The sequence below is a fragment of the Zalophus californianus genome, chromosome 14 (genome assembly GCF_009762305.2).
Source record: "Zalophus californianus isolate mZalCal1 chromosome 14, mZalCal1.pri.v2, whole genome shotgun sequence".
NCBI lineage: Eukaryota > Metazoa > Chordata > Mammalia > Carnivora > Otariidae > Zalophus > Zalophus californianus.
The window spans coordinates 5198707-5220215 of NC_045608.1; the positions used below are offsets into that span (position 1 = coordinate 5198707).

At 54.9% G+C, this 21509-nt stretch overlaps 1 protein-coding gene across 5 annotated transcripts in view; it reads right to left on the bottom strand.

The window, feature by feature from the left end:
- AACS (acetoacetyl-CoA synthetase) overlaps positions 1-20842 on the bottom strand; it is a 61836-nt gene extending 40994 nt beyond the window's left edge. The window contains exons 1-5 of one of the 5 annotated variants that reach the window (XM_035723900.1): positions 20531-20838; positions 13693-13796; positions 12335-12455; positions 7069-7182; positions 3994-4091 (exon numbers count right to left, since the gene is read on the bottom strand). In XM_035723900.1, coding sequence (XP_035579793.1) covers positions 3994-4091; positions 7069-7182; positions 12335-12455; positions 13693-13796; positions 20531-20663 — 570 coding nt within the window. In that variant the 5' untranslated portion in view covers positions 20664-20838. Of the gene's footprint in view, positions 1-3993; positions 4092-7068; positions 7183-12334; positions 12456-13692; positions 13797-20530 lie in introns of all 5 variants that reach the window. The other 4 variants (XM_035723898.1, XM_027575653.2, XM_035723899.1 and 1 more) reach the window with 4 other exon arrangements.
- Positions 20843-21509: the final 667 nt, after the last annotated feature.

The window sequence follows — 21509 nt, forward strand, 5'->3', positions numbered from 1 at the left end:
TTCTGCATGGAGCACTGGGTGTTATGCACAAACAATGAATCATGGAACACTACATCAAAAACTAATGATGTAATATATGATTAACATAACAATAAAAAATTAAAAATAAAATAAATAAATCATTTTAATAAATAAATAAATACAAAAGGCAGGCTCACCACAGCCACATATCTGTTTATACCACACGTGGAACCCGCCATCCTGCCAAGCACACCTCTCTCTCCGCAAGAAGGCATGCCTCCCATGCAGGTAACCCCTTGTTTCTGGAACTGACGTGAAGTGATGGGAACTGACAGGTGTAGCCTCACGACACACTCCCCACAACTTGAGTGTTCTCCCAGGGGTGACAGGGAAAGGCCAGGTCTCCCCCAAGTTCAGACCAGGGTACAGCCTTCTTCATCCACAAACACGGTGCCTGGGAAGATACCACCCAGAACGGCCCTTCCATTCCCTTGTGCAGCGGTTCACGACCAACAGCCAGGTTACTCCAAGAGCACAAGCAGTGAAGCCATGATTTCCCAAGAAAATCCCAGTCCTCAACACTGTGGGGAGGTGGGAACCAGAAAAGGGAAGACCCGGGTGACTCGTCTGTGCACGTAAGGGGAAAAGCTACGCAGAAAATTCCTGAGGATCACCAGGAAAGCCATTAGGTGGATAAAAGGCACTGTGGTGATGTACAAACATTGCTATTTTATAGCAAAATAGATAGTATTTTTAAAGCTCAGGATTCTAAGATGGGCTGAGAGTTGCTGGTTTATCTGGGAATAAACTTTTTGCCAATAAAAATCCCTTACCACGTACGGAGTGCTGTGTGCCAGACACCACTCTGGCTTGCCACGGGCGCTCACACATTTGGCCTGCACACCCCCGGGGCAGCTCGATGTCCTTGAGGAGGCAGCGCCAGCTTAAGTCAGTCACCCAGCCTTCCCAACCAGCCAGTGACACAGCTGGGCCTGCAGCCTGGGGCTCTTAACCGTGGGGCCGCCTCCACTAGGGAAGACTCGCCCGTGGGCCAGGAAACCAAAGGGCAGCAGCAGAGAACAGGGCTGGATCCCGGGCAGACCGAAGCAGGAGGAGGAAGAGGGAAGCTCAGGCTGGAACAACCCAGGGAACGAGGCTGTATCGTAGGCAGAGGGCGCCAGGGGCAAGGCTTGAGACCGGGGAGGGGCTGCACAGAGCAGGCCTGGGGGAGCCCTGGAAGGGAGCTGAGATGTGGTGACACCTAGCGCCTCTCCTGCTCTCCCCACGCAAGGTGGCAACAAACTTCGGATGAAAGGACCCGGCCCGCACGCGGCAAAGACCCCAGTGCTTCCGAATCAGAGGTCTGGGCCGGGCTGTGGACAGACTCGGAGGCCCCAGGTGGACGCCGACCTGGCTGGGGAAGCACAGGTGAAGCTCTGAGCCGGTCCAGGAGAGCCGCCCGCACCGCAGCTGCCTTCATTCGGCAGTGACGCAGCACACCTGGGAGGGCGCGTGCGGCCTGCTGCAGCGCTTCGCCACCAGCCAGGCGTGGCGTCCCGTGGACAGCCAGCCGGGCAGGGACAGCTGCCCCGTTCTGCGCGCACGGTGACCTGAAAACGCCGTGAGGGTGCAGGCGCGGTGCTTGGATGCGTGGATGTCAGGGGCTGGACCCCCCGCACATCTGCGGAGAAGCCACTGGACTCAAATGAAAACAATGAAACAAACAAACAAAAAAAACCAAAATGCCAAAAAAATGCAGGACCTGGAGGTCTGGGGGAGGCTGGAAGGTTGGAGACCCAGGAAACAGAGCACTCTCCCCGCCTGGCGACACCCCCACGCCCAACTGTGTCGGGCTCCAAGCTGAGAATGAAGACATGCGGGAGAGGTGGAAGGAGGGGCGCACGGCAGCTTGGATCGCACACACGCCCAGCTGCGCCCACCGGAGGCAGGATGCAGGTGACAGCTTCCCAGAAAGCTTCCCGGAACTCGGGGCGGAGGGAAGCACCTGAGTGGGAAGGCGGCTGGCCTGTCGTTTTCTGACCGCAGGGAGCGCTCTCCCCCGAGACTCCGGCCTTCCCCAGACCCGGGCGTGTGGCAGGCTGCGGAGAGAGCGGAGCCAGGCTGCCATCTAGCGCACACCGGCACCAGCAGAGCGGCCTGGACAGGATGATGATCCGGGAGAGAAGACCGTGGAGAGAACAGCCAGGAGGTGGCTGGACGTTTGCCTGTGTCCCCCCCCCCACCCCCCGTGCACCCAGAGGCACAACGCGCCACTGGGACCATCAGGAGCTCTGCTCTCAGGGAGGTCTTCAGGCAGGGGCTTCGCTCCAGCCCCAGAAGGCCGCGCCTGACCCCCTGGGCCACACACAGCTTTCCCGACATCTTCCAGACGGGCTCAAAATCCCCGATGTCACTCAACAACACCCAACTCCTGGATAACAGCTAACACGTACCGACCTGGGTGGGTGCGTCCAGTGCTGCCCCCGACCCCACACTAACAATAATTCTGCAGTCCTCACCAGCTCCCCAGTGTGCACTGAGGACATGGCCAGAAGCAGCAAAGCCAGACCCAAACCCGGGCAGGAACCACCATGCCGCACTGCCTTCCCAGCCCTGCTTCTGAGCAACCCAGCTCAAGGGCGGGATCCGAGGGAACAGTGCCCAGGGACCGGCCCCGGCCTTCTGGGACCCTCCCGTGAGGATGCCACTAGCCCCAAGCAGCTCACACAGGCTCGCGGACAGCCTGGGGCACTGGAGAGCCCACATGGAGAGTTCCAGCCTGGGGCGGCCACCCCTCCCTGAACTCAGCAGAGCTGGGTCCTCACCCCAGCCTCAGCCGCTCACTTACTTCTCCAGGCCCCTGGGCCGGAGAAGCGTGTCTGTTCCTCCTTCGCACGGCGTGGGGGAAATGCAACGTACCTGGACCACCTTCACCAGAACAGCAAGCCCCAGGGCAGACGTGAGCTTCAAGCTCATACCCAGAAACCCAGGCTGCAGCCGAGACACGCGCCGACCATAGAGTGCTGAGCTCCAACATTGCCAGTGGCCGAACCTGCAGCCGAGGTGTGCCAATCCCGGGCCCGAGCCTCCTGTACCTGTTTCATGACCCTCTCTCTCCCCACGGCCCCTGTTTCGCACGAGAGGATAAACAGCTGACCCAGGGGCACATCGCCGGCAAGGCCAGGCCAGGCCAACCTTCAGCCACTGAGCTACGTGGTCCAGTGCCCGGAGCAGGGGCTGTGACGAGAGCGGAGCAGCCCGACGCCAGAAAGAGTGGATGATGGTCATGGATGGCCTCCGGCTCCTCTGACTGGGGTCTGTCCTCAGGGCTCCTGACAGCCCCTCGTCCCCAAGGCTCTGCAGCCAGGGAAGGTCCCTGGGGCCACGGGGAGGTCCTGTTCTGCTGCTTCATCCTCCCCGGTGGCGTTGAGCAGGAGCTGCCTGCCCCTGCCCGGGTCACTCCAGCGGCTGGATGCACCCCAGGTCCTGGGTCCCTGCAGGGCTCAGAGAAAGAAAGAGGCCCGCCCTCCTCCCCCACAGAGAACACAGATCCCAAGTAAGAGATCAAAAATGGCAGGCAGGCCTCGGGGGAACCTCTGTGAGCAAACCCAGACGACTGGGTTTGGTACAGGAAACCTTCCGTGGTCATGGATACACGGACAAATGACCAGACCCCTCCAGCTAGATCTCCAAGAGCCATCTGTCACACAGAACACACACTAATGCAGTCCGTACACACGGACGGGACATTAGTAACATAAGAAAGAAGGAAGACTCGTTTGTTTTTAGATTGAAAAACAAGACTCCGCTCCTTCTGGCTCCTTCTCTCCCATCATTCTCATGTCACCGGCCATGAGATGGGAGGCCACGGTGACACTGTCGCCTTCCAGCCCCGCCAGTCCTGCGGCACAGCCACCCGCGCCCCTACCCAAGATGTCAGGTGGACAGAGCCCTCGCCTGCGGAAATCACACGGGAAGGTTTCTGCCGCAGTGGCCGCACCCCCAGGGCACTCAGTGGGGACCCCAACTCACATTCACACCGAAGTCTGGGGACGTGGAGCTCCAGATGGCACCGATGCTCGCTGCAGCCAGCATGGCCTCCACGGCATGCACACCGTTGGGTAAATAACCTGTAATTGGGCACCAGGAGAAAGGCTTGGGTTCAGGGTATGTTGGACGCGGCGGACCTCCAAAAGGTACTTCTGAGAGCCAGGGCAGGAGTGGGGACAAGGGCTGCCTCTGGCTGATCCAAGGAGCACGGCCAGCCTCACCTCACCCCAGTGCCTGGACATCTCCCACTCACAAGGCCCTACCACTTACCACCAGGCTATCCATGTCACCCCCTCCAACCCAACCTAACCAGAGTGATCCCCACGGCCCTTGCAGGATCCGGCCCAGCCTCCTCGCCCTCCACCCCGCCTCCCACTCTGGGCTCAGTCACAACCTTCTTTCAGTTCTCCAGTCGTTCTAAGCTCCTCCTGCCCCGGGGCCTTTGCACAGGCTGTCTGCTCTGCCTAACCATTCTTTTATGCACACGAGCCTTCCTGACTCTGCAAAGTCATCACTCAGCTCTTAATGCAAATGAGACTTTCTCAGAGACACCTTCTCCGAGGTCACCCGATAAACTCGGGTTCCCTGGCTGGTCCCCACAAAGCACACTCTATTTTTCCCTCACCAAATTAACCTTAATAATCACCTACATCTAATAGTCGTAACTGGCATTTTTATATCTGGTTCTCACGTGAGGGCAGGGATTTGCCTGTCTTGTTCTTTGCTTAACCAAGTGCCTTTTACCATGCCCTGCATATCAAGGCCTTCATATTAGTGAGCTGGCTGGCTGGCAGCTGGACGGATGGATGGATGGATGGATGGAAGGAAAGACGGACAGACAGGTGGATAGATGGGGAAGGAAGGAGAGGCAATAGGGGAATGAAGACGATGAGCAGGACAGTCACGAGACTGTAAGGGGAGAAGAAGCATAGACCCTCCATCCGGCAAGAGGCTGGGCTTTTATGACAACAGAAGCAGAGACTCTTTGTGGCCAGAGAGACTGTGGTCCATTAAACAGATCAACCTAAATGTTCCAGAGGAAAGGAGCAGGCACAAGTCAGCAGAGAGCAGAGGGGCCATGGCCCAGTGCCCCCCCCCATCACAACCCCCCAGTGACCACAGAAGCCCTGCAGTCGCAGCACCCAGGGCCCTGAGCACGGCTCCCCCCTTGCTTCCCTCCCCTCCGCTCTCAGGGGCCTACGTGACCACAGCACTCAGGACTCCCGCTCCCTTGGCTTCGCTGTATCTCCCTGCTGGGCCAGGAGCATCCCCGAGGGCAGGGCTGCGCCCAGCATCTGCCACAGGCAGGCCCACGCGGGCCTACTGAGCTTACTGTGTAAACCGTGAGGTCCCCAGGGCAGGACGGGGCCCACCCCCGGGAGGCTGCACACCCAAACTCGGTGGAGACCGACAGAGGGCCAAGAGATGAGCATGTCACAGACAAGTAAGTCCCCCACGAGCAGCCCCAACCCAGTCTCAGGAGCCCCTTAAGCTTCTCCCAGGGAGTCACTCCCTCCCGCCCTCTTAGGGAAACACAGCCCCCGGGGGCCTGGAACTATGGACAGGTCAAGTTGGTGTCCACGCTGCGACACTCACGAGGGGGCGGGTCACCGGGGACCAGCCTGACTGCAGAGTCGGGTGTCCCCAGAGGCCTCTCAGCCATCTTCCCCGACACACCCGGTTCTCCATTTCTCCTTCTCTCAGAAAATGTTTGCTTCAAAGAGAGATTTTTTTTTTTAAGAGAAAATTGGAAAAAGGATCTTCTGAAATCCTTTTCTAGACCTCGAAAGGGTAGACTAAATTGGAAGAAGAACCCCAGATATTGAGGCTTCGACCACGCAATGCCTGCTGTGACCATGGGCCCCACACCCACATTCGCTCGCTCCGTGTTCATCATACACCCGCCGTGCGCCCGCCTCCCTGGGGACAGAGACACGGCAGTGAACAGAAGACCAAGCCCGGTCCTCTAGTATGGGAGGACAGACAGACAGACGCAGGCATGCACACAAATGATCCCAAGATTTCAGGCGGTCTCTAAGGACAACAACAGAACAAAAGCAGGATGTGGGGAGAGAGTGGTGGTGGGTTTTCCGTGGGCTCGCAGGAACCTCCCGGCAGCGAGCAACCACGGGCGGGCCCCATTGAGTAAGAGAGGAGGCAACTTGGTGCGTGCCTACTATCTGGTGCTAGTCAACTAACATGCAAGCAGGGACTCCGTGCCCAGCTGCCATCAGCGGAGACATGGGTACAGCCCTTTCCTCGGTTTACACACGATAAGGCCACCCTCTTTGCAAACACACGCTGAACACCCACTTGCTGTGAGCTCCCCAGGGAGAGGCCCAGCAGCGGCTTCTCCCACCGCCACCCCTGCCCCGTGGCCCCAGCCCCACCACCATGGGGGCGGGGGAGGCGGGCTAGCACCCCAACCACCCGGCCTGCACACCACCCGGCCTGCAGGGACGATAAGTCTTCTTATCGCCCGCTGCTGGCCCCTGGGGACACACCCACCCACATCTCAATTCACTACAGTGCCTTGCGGTGGAGACCAGGTCCACACACAGGCCTTTAAACCTTCTCCAAAAGTCAAAGTGAAAAGAAAACTATAAGAAAGAACCTGAATTGCTCTAGGTGGGAAATCATGACTCACCACCCGATTAGGAGAGAACAAAGGAAGGCGGGGACTCGGGGAGGGAGAAGGAGCCAGGCCTCCCTTTCAGGTCTGAGGATTCCAACCCTTCCAGAAGGACAGTCCCTGCCAACCCCACCGCCTGCCCTGCACACCCAGCCCACCACACTCCTGTCACCCCTGCAGGTGCCCTGCGCCCATGAGCCTCAGGGCCTTTCCATAGGCTGTCCCTACTGCCAGGACTCCCCTGCCCTCTCCCTGCGCCATGACCTTCCTTGTGCATCTAGCCTCCACCAAGCAAGGATCGCTTAAGTCCTATGAGGCTGCATGTAATCTGCCATCTTGTCCAAAAGTGTCCTCAACCTTCCAAGCCAGTCACTCTGCCTCAGTCTCCTCCCCCGCAGGCCACAACAAGAACCAAAAACACTTACCGACCACCCGGTCTCCTTGTTTCACGCCCATTTTCCTCATTGCTGCTGCAAACAAAGCTACTTGTTGCCGCAACTCTTCAAACGTCACCTTCACAATTTCCTCTTTGCCTTCCCCTGGGAAGAGAAAAGGGACAGGCGGTAGAGACAACCCTAAAAGAAAGGTTCTCAGTCACAGACAAGGAGGAAAACTCATACGGCTTAAACGCAGGTTGGAAACGGGTGCCCAGAATATCACCCAGATGTGGGTTTCCTCAGCTTCCTAGGGAAGGGCGTGTATGTGGAAGTCAGCCTAAGACATTAGAATGATCTGCCTTGCTATCGAAGAAACATAAGTGACAACAGCGAGACACGAATTTCCACCTACCAGACGGCAATAACGGAACAGGACGGTGTGCTAGCTGGCCACCACAACGACCCCACTGATCCCCGTCCTTGGTGCTCATGTTCTCAGGTGAGTCTGCACACATTGATGGGGCCCGAGCCAGGTAACCAACATGACACTGGAGACCAGTGACTTCTGATGCTTGGTCCTAGAAGACACGGCAGCTTCCACCTAGCTCACTCGGGGATCTAGCTGCCACGTGGTGAGAAACTGAGGACTCCATGGGAGTGTACCATCTTGGATGTGGAACTGCCCGCCTCGGTCAATCCTTCAGATGATGCAGCCCCTGCCGACGTCCTCATTGCAACTTCATGAAGGGCTCCCAAGCCAGAACCACCCTGCTAAGCCATTTCTGAACATGCAACCCACAGAAACTGTGAGACACTAAGAGTTTACTATTTTAAGCCTCTCCCTCTCCCTTTCCCCCTCCCCCTGCTTGCATGCTCTCTCTCTCTCTAAAATAAATAAAATCTTAAAAAAAGAAAGAAAGAAAGAAAATGAATACAACCAAGACTCAATGTTGCATGGGTGTGGGAAAATTATTTGAATGTACTTTCTACTGGAAAGACATTACTCCTCTGACTGTTGTCTTTGATGCAAATATTTTATTCCTGACTAAGTGCTGTTTGATTCTATAACATGAAGCATCACTTCTCCAAACATCCTGATTTCTCTTTGGTATAAATCTGGCTTTTCCCATTTCCTTAAGGTTATGTATGCCTACCCCTGGTTCTTTTCTCTCCTTACTGAGTAGCCTCGTAATTACTTCTCCCATATTTCCACTCCCCCACGTGATTTCCTATCCTGTAAAAATACCCAGTAACCTGAAACCACTGGTCAAAGACAGAATGTGCTGTGCAGGCAGCTGTTCTTGGAACTTCCACACTGATGGGCTAATGCATACTGCTTCTGCTCTGCTCGCTGGAGCATGAAGGCACCAGTGAACGCCTTCCTTTGGCGGCACCTTGTGGCCTCCCCAGGGATCATATGGAGGAGGGATGGGGTCGGCCAAGAATGCCTAAGCGAGCACAAAGCAGAACTCCACAAGTACCTGCACTCAGCTGGGAGAGTGGGAACGAATCAGGAAAACATGCAGAAAGCAAAACACAGTGAGTGACTTTCAAGTCCCCAAGCCAATAACCAGCCGATCTAGGACCCTGCTAAGAAGGTACCCTATTTGTGGGATGCCTGGGTGGCTCAGTCGGTTAAGCGTCTGCCTTCCGCTCAAGTCATGATCCCAGGGTCCTGGGATCGAGCCCCACATCAGGTCCCTGCTTCTCCCTCCACCTGCCGCTCCCCCTGCTTGTGTGCTCTCTCTCGCTCCCACTCTGTCAAATAAATTAATTAAATTAAAAAAGAAGAAGAAGAAGGTACCTTATTTGTAAACTAAATTTGATCCCTGGCTTGAGGGCACTTATTTCCACTGCAAATAAAAGGGGAGCTCATTAGAAGAAGGGGTTCTCCTACTTAAAGGGAAGGAACGGCAGGGCTGGGCAGGGAGAGCGCGCAGGGACAAGTGTGAAACAGCCACCACGCACCCGGAATGACCACCTTACCTCCCTCACCCACGCTCAGGACACAGCTGGACTTAGGAAAAGAGGGTCTGGGTGCAGCCAATATACACGTGAGGGGGAGCGTGAGAGCGTGAGCGCACGGCCACCCCCAAGACTGGTCTGTTTTCCCACTAGCATCACCGATTTTCAGGTTTGTTTCGTTTTGTCAGAAGATTCACATCTGACCTTTCCCACTTTCCCGAGGGAGAAACTGGGACCTGGTGCGGTGCCTGAGGTAAAAGTGCAGAGACCTCTGACGGGAGCAGGAAAAACGATCAAAGACAGGCCCAGCGTTCCCACCCCTCCGGTCATAAAGGCGCTGAGCAGAGCTCACCAAGGGACCCCAGTGCCTGGGGCAGGACAGCCCTTGAAGGGCCTCTCGCGGGCAGAGAGAACGTGCTGGATCCACACACCCGAACGTGACTGGGACATAAAAGGAAGGAAGCACTGACAGTTGCCACAGCGCGGAGGGGCCTTGAAAGCATGAGGCCAAGCAAGAGGCCAGACACCAAGAGCCACACGGGATTCCATCTCTAGGAAACGTCCAGCACGGGCAAACGCGAGGAGACGACAGACACCGATGGGTGCCGGGTCTGAGGAGGGGTGTCCCTTTGAGGTGGCAGAGACAGCAGGAACTAGACAGAGGTGGTCCTTGACAACCCTGTGAAGATGCGAAGAACCACTGACACGCGCCGCGCAAGGGCATGGATGACTCTCGTGGCTGAAATCCCCCTTGAAGGAGGCCCGCTCTCCCAGCTTCCGCCGCTCTCTGCCTCCCGGAGGCTGTGGCCGCCAAGCACCTCCAGCCGGTTCCCTGCCGGGGGCTATTGTGACCAGGGTCACGTAGCAGGCATGCCCGTGTCACACACGCGGCTCACTACTGAAACCCTGTAAACCAACTCCTATTAGACTTCAAGGGTGTAAGGAACCCCAGGCAAATGTGCTCCTCCATTCATTTTACAAAGCTAAAGCTTAGCCCACCGGCTCCAGCTCAGAGTGTGCCTGCATTTCACAGACCTCACCTAGCGGCCACCACAGCGTAGCCCGGCCCACCTTCAACGTGCTCAGAGCACCGACGTGAGCCTCCTGCTGGACAAAATCACCTGACTATGGCACTGACAGTGACAGACGATGCAGGTGGCGTCTGTGACCCTCGTGATCGTGTGGCTGACGGGGAGCGGCGGCCGCTGCCCAGCATCACAGACAGGATGGGACCGCGGATCGTGAGCCCGGGCGACAAGGTCTAGATTCAAAATTCCAAGTACAGTTTCTACTGAATGCGCTAAACCATTGTGAAGTCAAACAGTCCTAAGCTGGGGACCATCCGCATGGTTTTCTTATCGTTCCCCCCCACGCCAATGTCAGCCGTCCTGGTCAACACCATGTTCCCAACACTTTGCACTGAAGAGACATTTGAGACAGATCTGAGAACGAGTGAATGGACGGATGGACATGCAAATACCTCCTTGAAAAGCAAGGGAGAGATGCAGGACTCATGTAGTGTCCCCATTCCCAAGGCTACTTATTTACGTGCTCAGCCCAAACTGCATCCGGGCTAAGAACCAAGGAAGGGAGAATAATGCCGAACAGCCCAAAGACTACATAAAGGCAAGACTCTGTGGTTCTTAACCAACAATATGCATCAGAAGCAACCGTGGGCTTTAAAAATATACATGAGCCTGGGCCCCATCCCTGGAAGATGTGCTCTAGGAAGCCACGGTAGGAACTGGACAGCCAGGATTTAAAAGCCACACAGGGATTTCAGAGGTATAACCTCAACTGAGAGCTATGCACGTTTCCCCTGTGGCGGAAACTGCTGTATACACATGTATACACATTCACTCATTTAAGCTCTACAATATTCCTGAATAGGTACTCTCCTTCTCTCCATTAGACAGAGGTAGAAACAGACCCAGAGAGGTTAAGGGGCTCACCCAAGGTCAGCTACCCCTACTTCAGGCACTACCTGGACAAGCATAATTATCTGACTTGTAACACCACTTCTGACAACAAATAGTAACTTGTAACGTAGACAGGGGTTGCAAGGACTGAGAGCAGGTGGCAAGAGACAAGAATTGGGCAGGTGACGGCAGGGGGCACAGCTACCTGAGCTCCCTTTGCAAAGGAGGGAGCAGACCATCCCACACACGTGGACAGCTCGACAGCATTAGATTCTGTCACCATCCCAAAACTGGAAGCCGTGAGTCATGAACACCAAAGGTCCAGTGAAGTTCAGTCTCCTCTGCGGATGCCCTATTTCCTCACAACCCAAGTAGCACATGCTGTGTCTAAAATGAGTAAGTAAAGCTTTATCACTCAAAGGAGAAAAACATAGTCACCTGGAAAATCCACCGTGAAACACCTCAAACCTTAACCAATACAATATAAATCCAATGTTACTTTTTTACAAAACTTCAGGCTTACCAAAAACCTAATTAATTAGGAGGCCAACCACAGTGTCTCCTTACTAAGAAAACTCCCCGTTTATTTCAAATATTTTATGGCAACTCTTCTGGAACCTGCTTAGTACATAAATTAGAAAATTCTTTAAACTTTTTTTTTTTTAAAGAGAAGTCAACAGGCAGAGATTCTAGCTGTAGTTCCCTCACTAACTGTCCCGGTGACTCTGAGCTGGTTACTTCATATTTGGTGTCTCAATTTCTCCCATAAAACATGATCACATGAATGTCCCCTCCCTTTCTCAGCAAGAAGAAAAAGTCAACAGAGGTCTTAACGATGTCGGAAAGGTGCCAAGGGCAGCCGTTACAGAAAAACAGTATGGAGGAGGTTCCTCGGGAAATTAAACATAGAGTCGCCATTCGATCCACCTCTGGGTATCTACCCAAAAGGATCCAAAGCTGGACCTCAAGGAGCTATGTGCACACCCATGTTTGTCATAGCCTATTCACAACAGCCAGGAGGTGAACGTGACCCAGGTGCCCCGTGACAGATCAATAGACACACAAGATGTGGGGTATCCAAACAAGGAAATACATACAGCCTCAAAAAGGTAGGAAATCCTATCACACACGACTACACGGATGGACTCTGAGGACACCATGCCGAAACAGGGGGAGGATGGAACCGTTCTGCAGAGCTGATGCACAGCAACGGGAAGGCACCTAACACTACGGAACTGTATGCTTAAAAATGGTCCAGACGGTACATTTAATGTTACCCACTTTTTACCACAATAAAAAAAGTGCCAGAACATTGTTTGAAAACACACACGGCAATCTGGATGTTTGGAGCCTCTCCAGCCACGTGGCCCTTCGTGTGCGTGGCACAGGATGCGGAGAGAGGGAAATCCACTGGGGCCATGAGGACTCACTTGCAGCGTATAGGGCAACTCGGTCATTTTCTTTGTGCCGCAGGAGGTTTTCCGCGTAGTTTAGACGACTGCCTTTGAACCACTCGGGGACATCTGCGATTCCTTTCGATGTGTCCACAACCTACCGAGAACGACAGCAAACCAAGACACGCACCCAGATGAGATCTACACCAGGAATAAATACAAGTGACTCTGCTTCCCGGGAAGCCCACTAACTCACTGGCCCAAAGCCTCATTAGATCGTTTCATAGACTGAGCACTGGACTGGCCTCCAGGCTTGGAACTGAAGAGAGATCAGTTCATCAGACAGGATTTCACATGTGCAAGTTGCTGGGAAGAGATCTTCAGCATTCTCACCACAGGGAAAGTGAGGCAATGGGTGTGTTAATCCCACAGTGTGTCTGTATATCAGATCATCACGTTGGGCACTTTTAATAGATACGGTTTCATGGCTAATTATTCCCCCATGAGGTTTTGTTTTTTAAAAAAAAAAAAGGGAAATGAATGCCAAGGGAAAACAGCATCCCCACAAATGAACTCTTTCAGCAGACCTGTATGAAGCACCTACTCTATGAGAGGTGCAGGGGCCAGAAAGTAAGTAAGACAGGTGGGCACCTGCCCAATGCCGCAGGCTCTGACCACACACACTGAAATCTGGGAGACGGAGCTCCAGGACCCACCCGCCCCTCCCACCGCAACCCCCCAGAGCCAGAGCCGGGCCCCTAGCCTCCTTCCTCCATGGGCTGGAACCTCGACATCCTTCCCCAAGTGCATATACAGGTGAGCCTCTCAGAACAGTTCACCCCCCAGTCACACGAAAACACAATTAAGTTATACTTTGGGTAACAGGACCCACTTTCCCCAGATTGACGGACAGCATGAGGCGTCAGAACGTTCCCTGAACTCCAGGTTTAAAAAATAATAAAACTACTGACAATTTAAAAAAGAACAATAATGTGAATGTATTTAATAACACCATGGAACTGGACACTTTAAAATGGTTAAGATGGTAAATTGTGGAAAAAAAAAAAAAGATGGTAAATTGTGTTATGTGTCTTTTACCACAATTAAATTTTTTTTAAGATAAAATAAAAATAAAACGATGATGCCCTGCATGTAGGATCGCCCAAGTTCCCAGGACAGGGCCTGAGGTCCACACATCACAGAGTCCAGAGGTTGCCTGGTCTCCATGGAGTCTGTGACCTCAACACAATTTTCTGCCAACTCTCTAGAACAATGACTTTTTCCCACTGATGCGAGGCGTCAAAAGAAAATATGATTCAGTATTCCCAAAAACAAACACTTTATTTTGGAACATAACCATAAAAAGGTAATGCATAAGTAAAATCCCTACTTACCTCATCATACGTGCGTGAGAAGACAATTCCACTGAATTTCCAGAACTCCGCCCAGAAGTCTGGATAGGATTCAACTGACCAGTGGTATAAGTCATCATAATTTTCTAAAAACAAAATAAAATGGCACATGGCTCAAACCAATCTTAGAAAGTCTTGGCAGTCCAATAAGAAGACGGGGACACACGTAAGGAATTAACAGTTATGTCTGAGCGGTTTGAAGGTGTCTGACAAGAAATGGTCTGGGGGAGGTGGGGTATCCCAATTCTTACCCCCCAGAGCAAACCCACCACTGCCGGGCAGTGGTTCCATATCATAACCAGCGTGCCTAAGAACATGGACTCTGGAGCCAGAAGGCCTGGCTGCAAATCCTGGCCTGGCCGGTTATTAGCTGTGCGACCTTGTGGAGGTTACTTGAGCAAACTGTGTCTCGGTTTCCCCATCTGTGAAATGGAGATGGTTAATAGCACCCCCCCTTGGCAGGGCTATTGGGAGCATTTAAATGAGCATAAGCACATGCATGAGACAGATGCTAGAACAGGACCTTGGACCAAATCAGAACTCCATTAAGCTTGCTATTATTATACCATACAAACAGGAAAGCCATATCCAATAGATTTGAAAACACAGAAGTGCAAAACTAGGAGCTTATTGATGACTTCTTGTGCCAGTAACAATGTTTGGGGGAGAAAGGAACAGGTATTTATTTTGATTTTTGAATAAGCCATATGATTCAAGGTAACAGAAGTGCAGAAGGTCATTCAGGAAGTCTCTCCATCTTGCCCCACAATCATCTAACTTTTCTTACCTAGAAGTAACCAGTTAAAGAGATTTGTGTGTCCTTCCAGATTTTATGTATGAGTAAATACATCCCTCTCTCCGGCTTTCACACAAATGAAAACTCGCTCTTCTTCCCACCTGGTTCCAATCCTAGGGAAAGTCGCTGCCCCTCACTGGGCCTTTTTAATTGCCACATATTTTCGGTAGGCTCTCCATTCATATGCTGGTGCTCCAAGGATGTGGTAACAAGAGGAAGATGACCAGCAGGTGTCAGGAACAGAAAAAAATGGCCTAATATGATGGCTGGGCTGAATTCTCTCGCTGCCATCAGTCAGCTAAAGACTTAATGGTCCTCCCTGTTCCCAGCCCTGGGGGCCAGGGAGGGAGTACACAGAGGAAAGGAGAGATCTCTGAGAGCAGGAGCATGCTGCAGGAGAGGGGCTGGCCCTGGCAGCAAGGGCAGGGTCAGGACACTGGGAGGAAGCCAAGAGCCCAGTTAAAGAGTGCTGGAGTGAGTGGGTCTGCAGCAGGGATGGAGAAGGGTCACCTGGATGAAATGCGGAGAGGCAGGACAGAAGTCGTACAGTGATCAGGGAACGGGGGCTTCAGGCCACCTCCTCCAAGCCCCAGGAGAACGGCCCTCCGGCCCCACCCACCTACTCACGCCAGGGGCCAGAGAGCAGGTCCACCAAACATGCAGGGAAAAACGCCAGGGACCGGGCATCTGGAAGGCTGGGGCCAACCCTGACTCTAGAGACCACGCTTGGGGACCTCAGGTAGGCCAGTCTTGGGGACTCAGTTTCCCTGTGTGTCACCTGGAAATTGACTGGAGGAGGCCATGGATGCCCCCATGACCGAGGAGAGGTAACACTGCGCTCCAGGGTTGGGCTGGACGACCCGCATTAGAATCTCGGCTCTGCCACTTACTACACAATGATGGTGGGCAAGCTGCTCCACCCTCTGAGCCTCGGCATTGTCAACTGCAAGATGGGAATAACAACAGTGACCCCGAGGAGCAGTAGAGCATGTTGCTTAAAGACAAAGCCTCCAGAGTGCCACAATCCGGGTTCAGATCCCGCCAATTTCCATGTGAGCTCAGATGAGTAATCAATCATCTCTGGACCTCAGTTTCTCCTCCATGAAAGGAAGAGAATGGTACTTGTCACAGGGTCACTGTCAGGACTGAAACAGTCAGAACACATGAAGCACTAAGAACAGTGCTTGGCAGAGAGAAAGTACCTGGCGTGACAGCCACTGCAGCCACTGCTGGTCACATCCTGCAGAAGCACGACCCACAGCGGGCTAGCAGACAGGACGGGCTGTGCAAGTACATGGAAGTGTTAATGAGCAGGACTCCGGGTCCAGAAGGGGGGGCGGGAGAGGGAGCCTCCACCCTGCCCGCACTAGGCAAACAGGCCCACAGCTCCATTCTCTCCCAGTCTTTTGTTTGTTTTTGGTCACCTTGATCCTTGCAAAGGGCAAATAGTTCCGGCACCAAAAATTCCTTCAGGCTCACACAAGAGATGGACCAGAGGCTTCACACCCACACCTCCACTGAAGACTACAAAAGCCCATCAAGAGTGAGTCACCAGCAGCATCCGCGAGGGAGGAAGATGCCACCCGCCTGCCAATCTGGGGACTGAGTGGTCTCGACAGCAACCCAACATCACAAGGACCGTAGAGGACAGCAGAGAAACGGAAGGACTCGGTGCAGAGACTTCTCCACCGCTGACGACCCAGCCAAGTCATCGGGGACCCCTCTTCAGACACGCCCTTCCGGCTCCTGCTCACACACTCCTGGCCCCCACTCACAGGCAGCATCCCAAAGCCCGGATGATCCGCCACAGGCCTGTGTGGTTCAGGCTGCACGCTGCTCGTGAAGAACTGGAACTAGCTGTCAACGTACTAAAGTCAGGTTTCAAATGAAATTCAGTGTCACTGCCTTCTCCTGAGACAAGAGAACAGCTGTGACCGGCTCCTGTTTCTCACCTCCGCCCTCACCTCCCTGTGCTGTCCCCTCCCCACACTGAGCAGGACTCATCCGTGTCACCAACAGGATAGTATGGAAATGACCAAGGGCGACTTCTGAGGCCAGCTCCCAACAGCGCAGCCCCCGCCTTGCTCTCCCAGATCACTAAGGCACCGTCCCACCACGTAGTGACAAGCAACTACAGAGCTGGGTGACAGCCGCGCCCCACCCTCACCCACATGCCCAAGGCCACATACCGCGGCACAGACTAATGATTCCAGAAACAGACTACAGATGGGCTACTCACAGCTGCGACATCCCAACCAGGACTGAACTTCCGTTTTCCCAGCTGGGGAAAGGGGGTGAAAGCAGCACCTACCTGGCCAGGTTACTGAGGATGGAGTCGGCGGATGCGTGTGTAAAGCACCCACTAAGGGGGCGCCTGGGTGGCTCAGTTGGTTGGGCGACTGCCTTCGGCTCAGGTCATGATCCTGGAGTCCCGGGATCGAGTCCCGCATCGGGCTCCCTGCTCAGCGGGGAGTCTGCTTCTCCCTCTGACCCTCCCCCCCCTCATGTGCTCGCTCTCTCTCTCACTCTCTCTCTCAAATAAATAAATAAAATCTTTAAAAACAGAAAAAGCACCCACTAAGTTGACTGGTATTATGCCCATCACCCTCTGGGTCCCCATAGGCATCTGAATGTGCAAGTCTTGCTTTCCCTTCACCCTCTTCTTCCTCTCCACCTACGAGACTTTTGACCAGCCTACACCTCCAAGTCTCAGCTCAGGATCCTGTCTGCCAGAGCCAACACGCCCTGGAGCGCCCGGGAGGCGACAGCAGGCTGCCGTGCGCTGGCGCTCGGCCCTGACTCACTCGTCGCACTGCTAGCCTGCACGAGCTTTCTCCTCCAGCTACACTTGAGCTATTTGAGAACAGGGAGCAAGCCTTCTATCTGTGGGCAAACGATGTCCCAGCTGCTCCAACACTGAACTGAGTTGTAGCTTGTGGTACACCGGAAAACACGTGGCACAGGCCACCAAACCAGCAGGTGCTTTGAAGGGGGTGTCCCTCCCCTAATCAAGGGGGGGGGGGGCTGGTGCGTGTAGCATGCGCCCTGGGGTCTTGCAAAAGAGGCCTCACACCACAGGCACATATGCTGGGCTGCAGCTGTGGGCTGCTCCATAAGGGGTCCGCATCCTGAGGGCCCCCAGGTCTACGTGGGCTTGCAGGGAGCCCTCAGGTAGCTCCGCTAGAAGCAGTGACAATAAACCAAGCAATGGCCCTGGGTGCGGGAAAGAGAATAAGTAAGCCCACCCAGATCGGGCAGCTCCTGAACGGCGGGGATAGAGACCTCACGCCAACCTCGGTCTGGGGTTTTGGGCTCATGGCCAGGTGGCCAGGCGGGAGGATGGCCCCCAGCCGTCCAACCTCGGAACCAGAGCACAACTGAAGCGACCCGTGAAGGTGCGTACTTTGCTCTCTCTCTGTACATGCGAGCGACAGCATTGCTCAAGACTGCATACCAACTACACACAAGACCCCGGGGGGTGGGGGGGAGTACAAGTTCAAGTGTGCAGTCTTGAAGCGACTAGAATACTCACAAATTAATGGAAAGACGAGGCAGAATGAAAGTCCAAATTACATGCATTTGGAGAGCAGATGAAAGGAGAAAACATTCAAAGACAATGATCAAAAACAAGGCAGCATGTGAGTTGGCTCTTAAAGCCCAAAACCGCCAGGGCTGGGCCTCTGGAAGCAGCAGGCTGGCTCAACCATCAGGAGTGGAAGAGTAAAACACAAACACCAAGGAGCGCCTGAGGGCTCAGTCACTAAGCGTCTACCTTCGGCTCAGGTCATAATCCCAGGGTCCTGGGATCGAGCCCCGCATCGGGCTCCCTGCTCAGCGGGGAGCTTGCTTCTCCCTCTCCCACTCCCCCTGCTTGTGTTCCGTCTCTCGCTGTGTCTCTGTCAAATAAATAAATAAAATCTTTAAAAAAAGAGAGAGAGAGACAAACATCAAGCTCTAAAGCTCCCCCAGACCAAGAGGAGAACCCTGCTCAGTCTAGCTTATTGCCACCACATGGTGACACAGACCCAGCATCACAGACCTTTGGGTTTTCAAAACAAGTTGGAAATCTTGCTTTCCCTATGCAGTCTCCCAGTGTGTGAGCCACCTGAGCCAAGTCTTCAGGTCCAGTCTGGGCCTGGACCCCCAGCCCACCGCCCCGAGCAGGCCGACTGGGAGTGCTCAGTAGTGTTTACACAGCGACCCACGGACCAGCCAGGTGCAGGTGACCGCTGGGCCTGAGGGCCTCCTGTCACCCTCATACCACCCATTGACACAGGTCCTCTCATCATGCCCATTTTACAGCCAGGGAAAGTGAGACTCAGGGAAGATCTGGTGACTTCCTCCTGATCACAAAGAAGTGGTGGAGCCAGTTCGAAATCCAGGTAGTCAAGTCAGATGTGTCTCACCCACCTCACAACTCATGTGCCATCACTTCCTAAAGTGCCACGGCTAGTTAAGCACAGGAGAAGAATATTATACTACTGCCAGCAGGGGAAAGAGACAGAATCGAGGGGCGGTAACACAGACGAATGTTCCACTCCTGGCTCTTCTTGGGGGAGAAGGAATCAGGTCTGTTCTCCCCCAACCAGACACACATTATTTACCCACTACTACCTGGAAGGCCCCCGAGTAATAAGCCACATCTGTCTCCAAGGTGCTCCCTGTCTAGTGAGCAGGAGGGAGGGAGAGCGAGAGAGCTGGGTTTGCCAAGGGAAGGGGCTCAGTGGAAGCTATGACACCCATCCTACGGTGGAGGGCTTGGAAGCTGCCAGGTGGCACTGTGCGATTTCACGGTCAACAAGGGGCCATTGTGAGCCTCTGAGCCAAGGAGTGACAAAGTCAGACCTGTGCTCCGGCGAAGCAAGCAGGGTGTACAGAAGGGAGGAGGAAGGAAAAGTAGGAAGCAGGAAACCAGCCAGTGTTCGGGGTAGAGGGAACAAGGGCCCCCCACAAAAAGGGGGGATTAAGAAGGAAGGCAGTGCTGCTGAGGACTCCCCTATGCAGGGCAGACGACCCAGTCTCCACTTCTGTGAGGATTACTGAGAACGGTGATGCCACCGACAGGAACACAGGAGTCCCAGAAGCCAGCCGAGGGCCACGAAGGGGAGGAAAGTGGCTGCGAGGAGCTAAAAACCGCTGAAGGTGGGGAATGTCCTGTAGGAAGTCGGACAAGCCAGCCAGAGCCGGAGGGAAGCACGTGCAGGTGCTTCTCACCCAGAAAAAGGGCCTCGTCTGCCCAGCCCACATGCAGCCAGGCCAGGCTGTTTCTGAGAGCCAGGGTGGTGGCTGGAGGGAGGGCCCGTGGCTAGGTTCTGCAGCAGGCTGCGAGCGTAAACAGGAGGGGAAGGAGTCTCGCCCCAATCCCAAAGGCTCTACCTGACCGTCTTTCTCCTAGGTGCCTGAATTCCATGGCAGCCCTTTAGTAAGCTCAAGATGAGGGGCCTAGGAGGGGACAACACAAGGGGCTACTGGCTGGCAAGGGACCCCCCACAAACATAGGAGAAGAGCTACAAGTCAGAAAGACCCTATGTCTGGGAGGAAGCCCCCCCTCCCAGGCCAGAGTGCAAGACCCCAGGGGCCCCTCACCTCACAAGTAGGAAGACTAGCAAGGGATCTCAGTCCCCAGAGGTTCCAAGGCCCGGGAGGGGTGGGGGCGAGTGGGGGCGGGTGAAGACCCCTGCCGGGGACATAGATGCTACAGTCAGGAGGAGTCCTGCACAGACAAGGGGGCAAAACCCCACCGTCAGAAGGTGCCCCACCCCCTGGAGAGGGGGCCTCCACTGCCAGGGGCTCCTCCAAGCCCCGGAACAGGGAAACTGAGAATCAGGGGATTATTCCAACAACCAGGAGGGGCCCTGACAGCAACGCCCCGGAGAAGGGGGCGCCCCGGTCCCCAGGAGGGGGTCCCTCTGCCAGGGGGCCCTTCGGACCCCGAGGGGGAGCCAGACTTCTGGAGGCCACGGCCCGGTGGGCGGGGGGAGCGGTGGTGGCCGCGGAGCCCCCGGGCCGCGTGCCCGCACTCACCCAGCGCCAGGCCGCAGGCGGCGCCCACAGCCGCCCGGAAACGGTCCATCTGCGTGTTCTTCTTGCTGTCAGGCTCCCACATCACCTGGCACTCCAGGATCTCCTCCCGGCCGGACCGCGGCTGCTTGGACATGGCTGCGGCGGGGGGCGGCGTCGGCTGTGCTGGGACCGGGACCGGGGGTGGGACCGGGCGGGGGGCGGCAGGCGGAGCGGCAGGGTCCCGGGGCGGCGGGTGAGCGGCACCGACGGGTGGCAGGCAGCACGACTGAGCTCGGCGCGGGCGCGTCTGCGGGATCCCCGGCCGGCCCCGCCCCTGCCAGGCCCCGCCCCTGCCAGGCCCCGCCCCTCCGCGTGTAACCCTCCGCCGGTGCCGAACCTCGCAAAGGAGTGCTCCCCGCCGCGCCCTACCGCGGCCGGGACTCGAACCCGCGCGCGGTGGGTGGAGTTGCGCAGGCGCGTTGCGCCCGAGCTCCCCATCCTCACCTGGGACGTCAAGGGGTTAAAGCAGCACGGGAAGCCGAGAGGCGCCGGCCCGTTCCTGTGCTCATTCGTTCGCTATTGATTTGTTCTTCCTGCGGATTATTGACGGAGCGCCTGCTGGGTGCCGGGCACGGTGCAGGGCTTTGCGGATACAGCAGTGAACGAAGCAAAGTTCCTGCCTTGTGTCAACAGGGGATAAGGGACGAAGAAGATGTCGTATATACGTCATACATAGTATAATGCATGCAGTGAAATATGTAGTATACCAATGAGTGTCGTATAAATAATACGTGTACAGTAATTCATGTAATAAAAAGTATTAAGTACTATGGAAAGAAAGCAGGGAAGGATAGAAAAGACAGAAGGAGTGTTTCTATTTAAATAGAGTCGTCAGGGAAGATTCCATTGAAAAGGTGACGTCTGCCACCAACTTGAAGCAGGTGACAGGAGTAATGAGCTCTTCAGTATCTGGGGGAAAGTGTCCAGGCAGAGATGACAG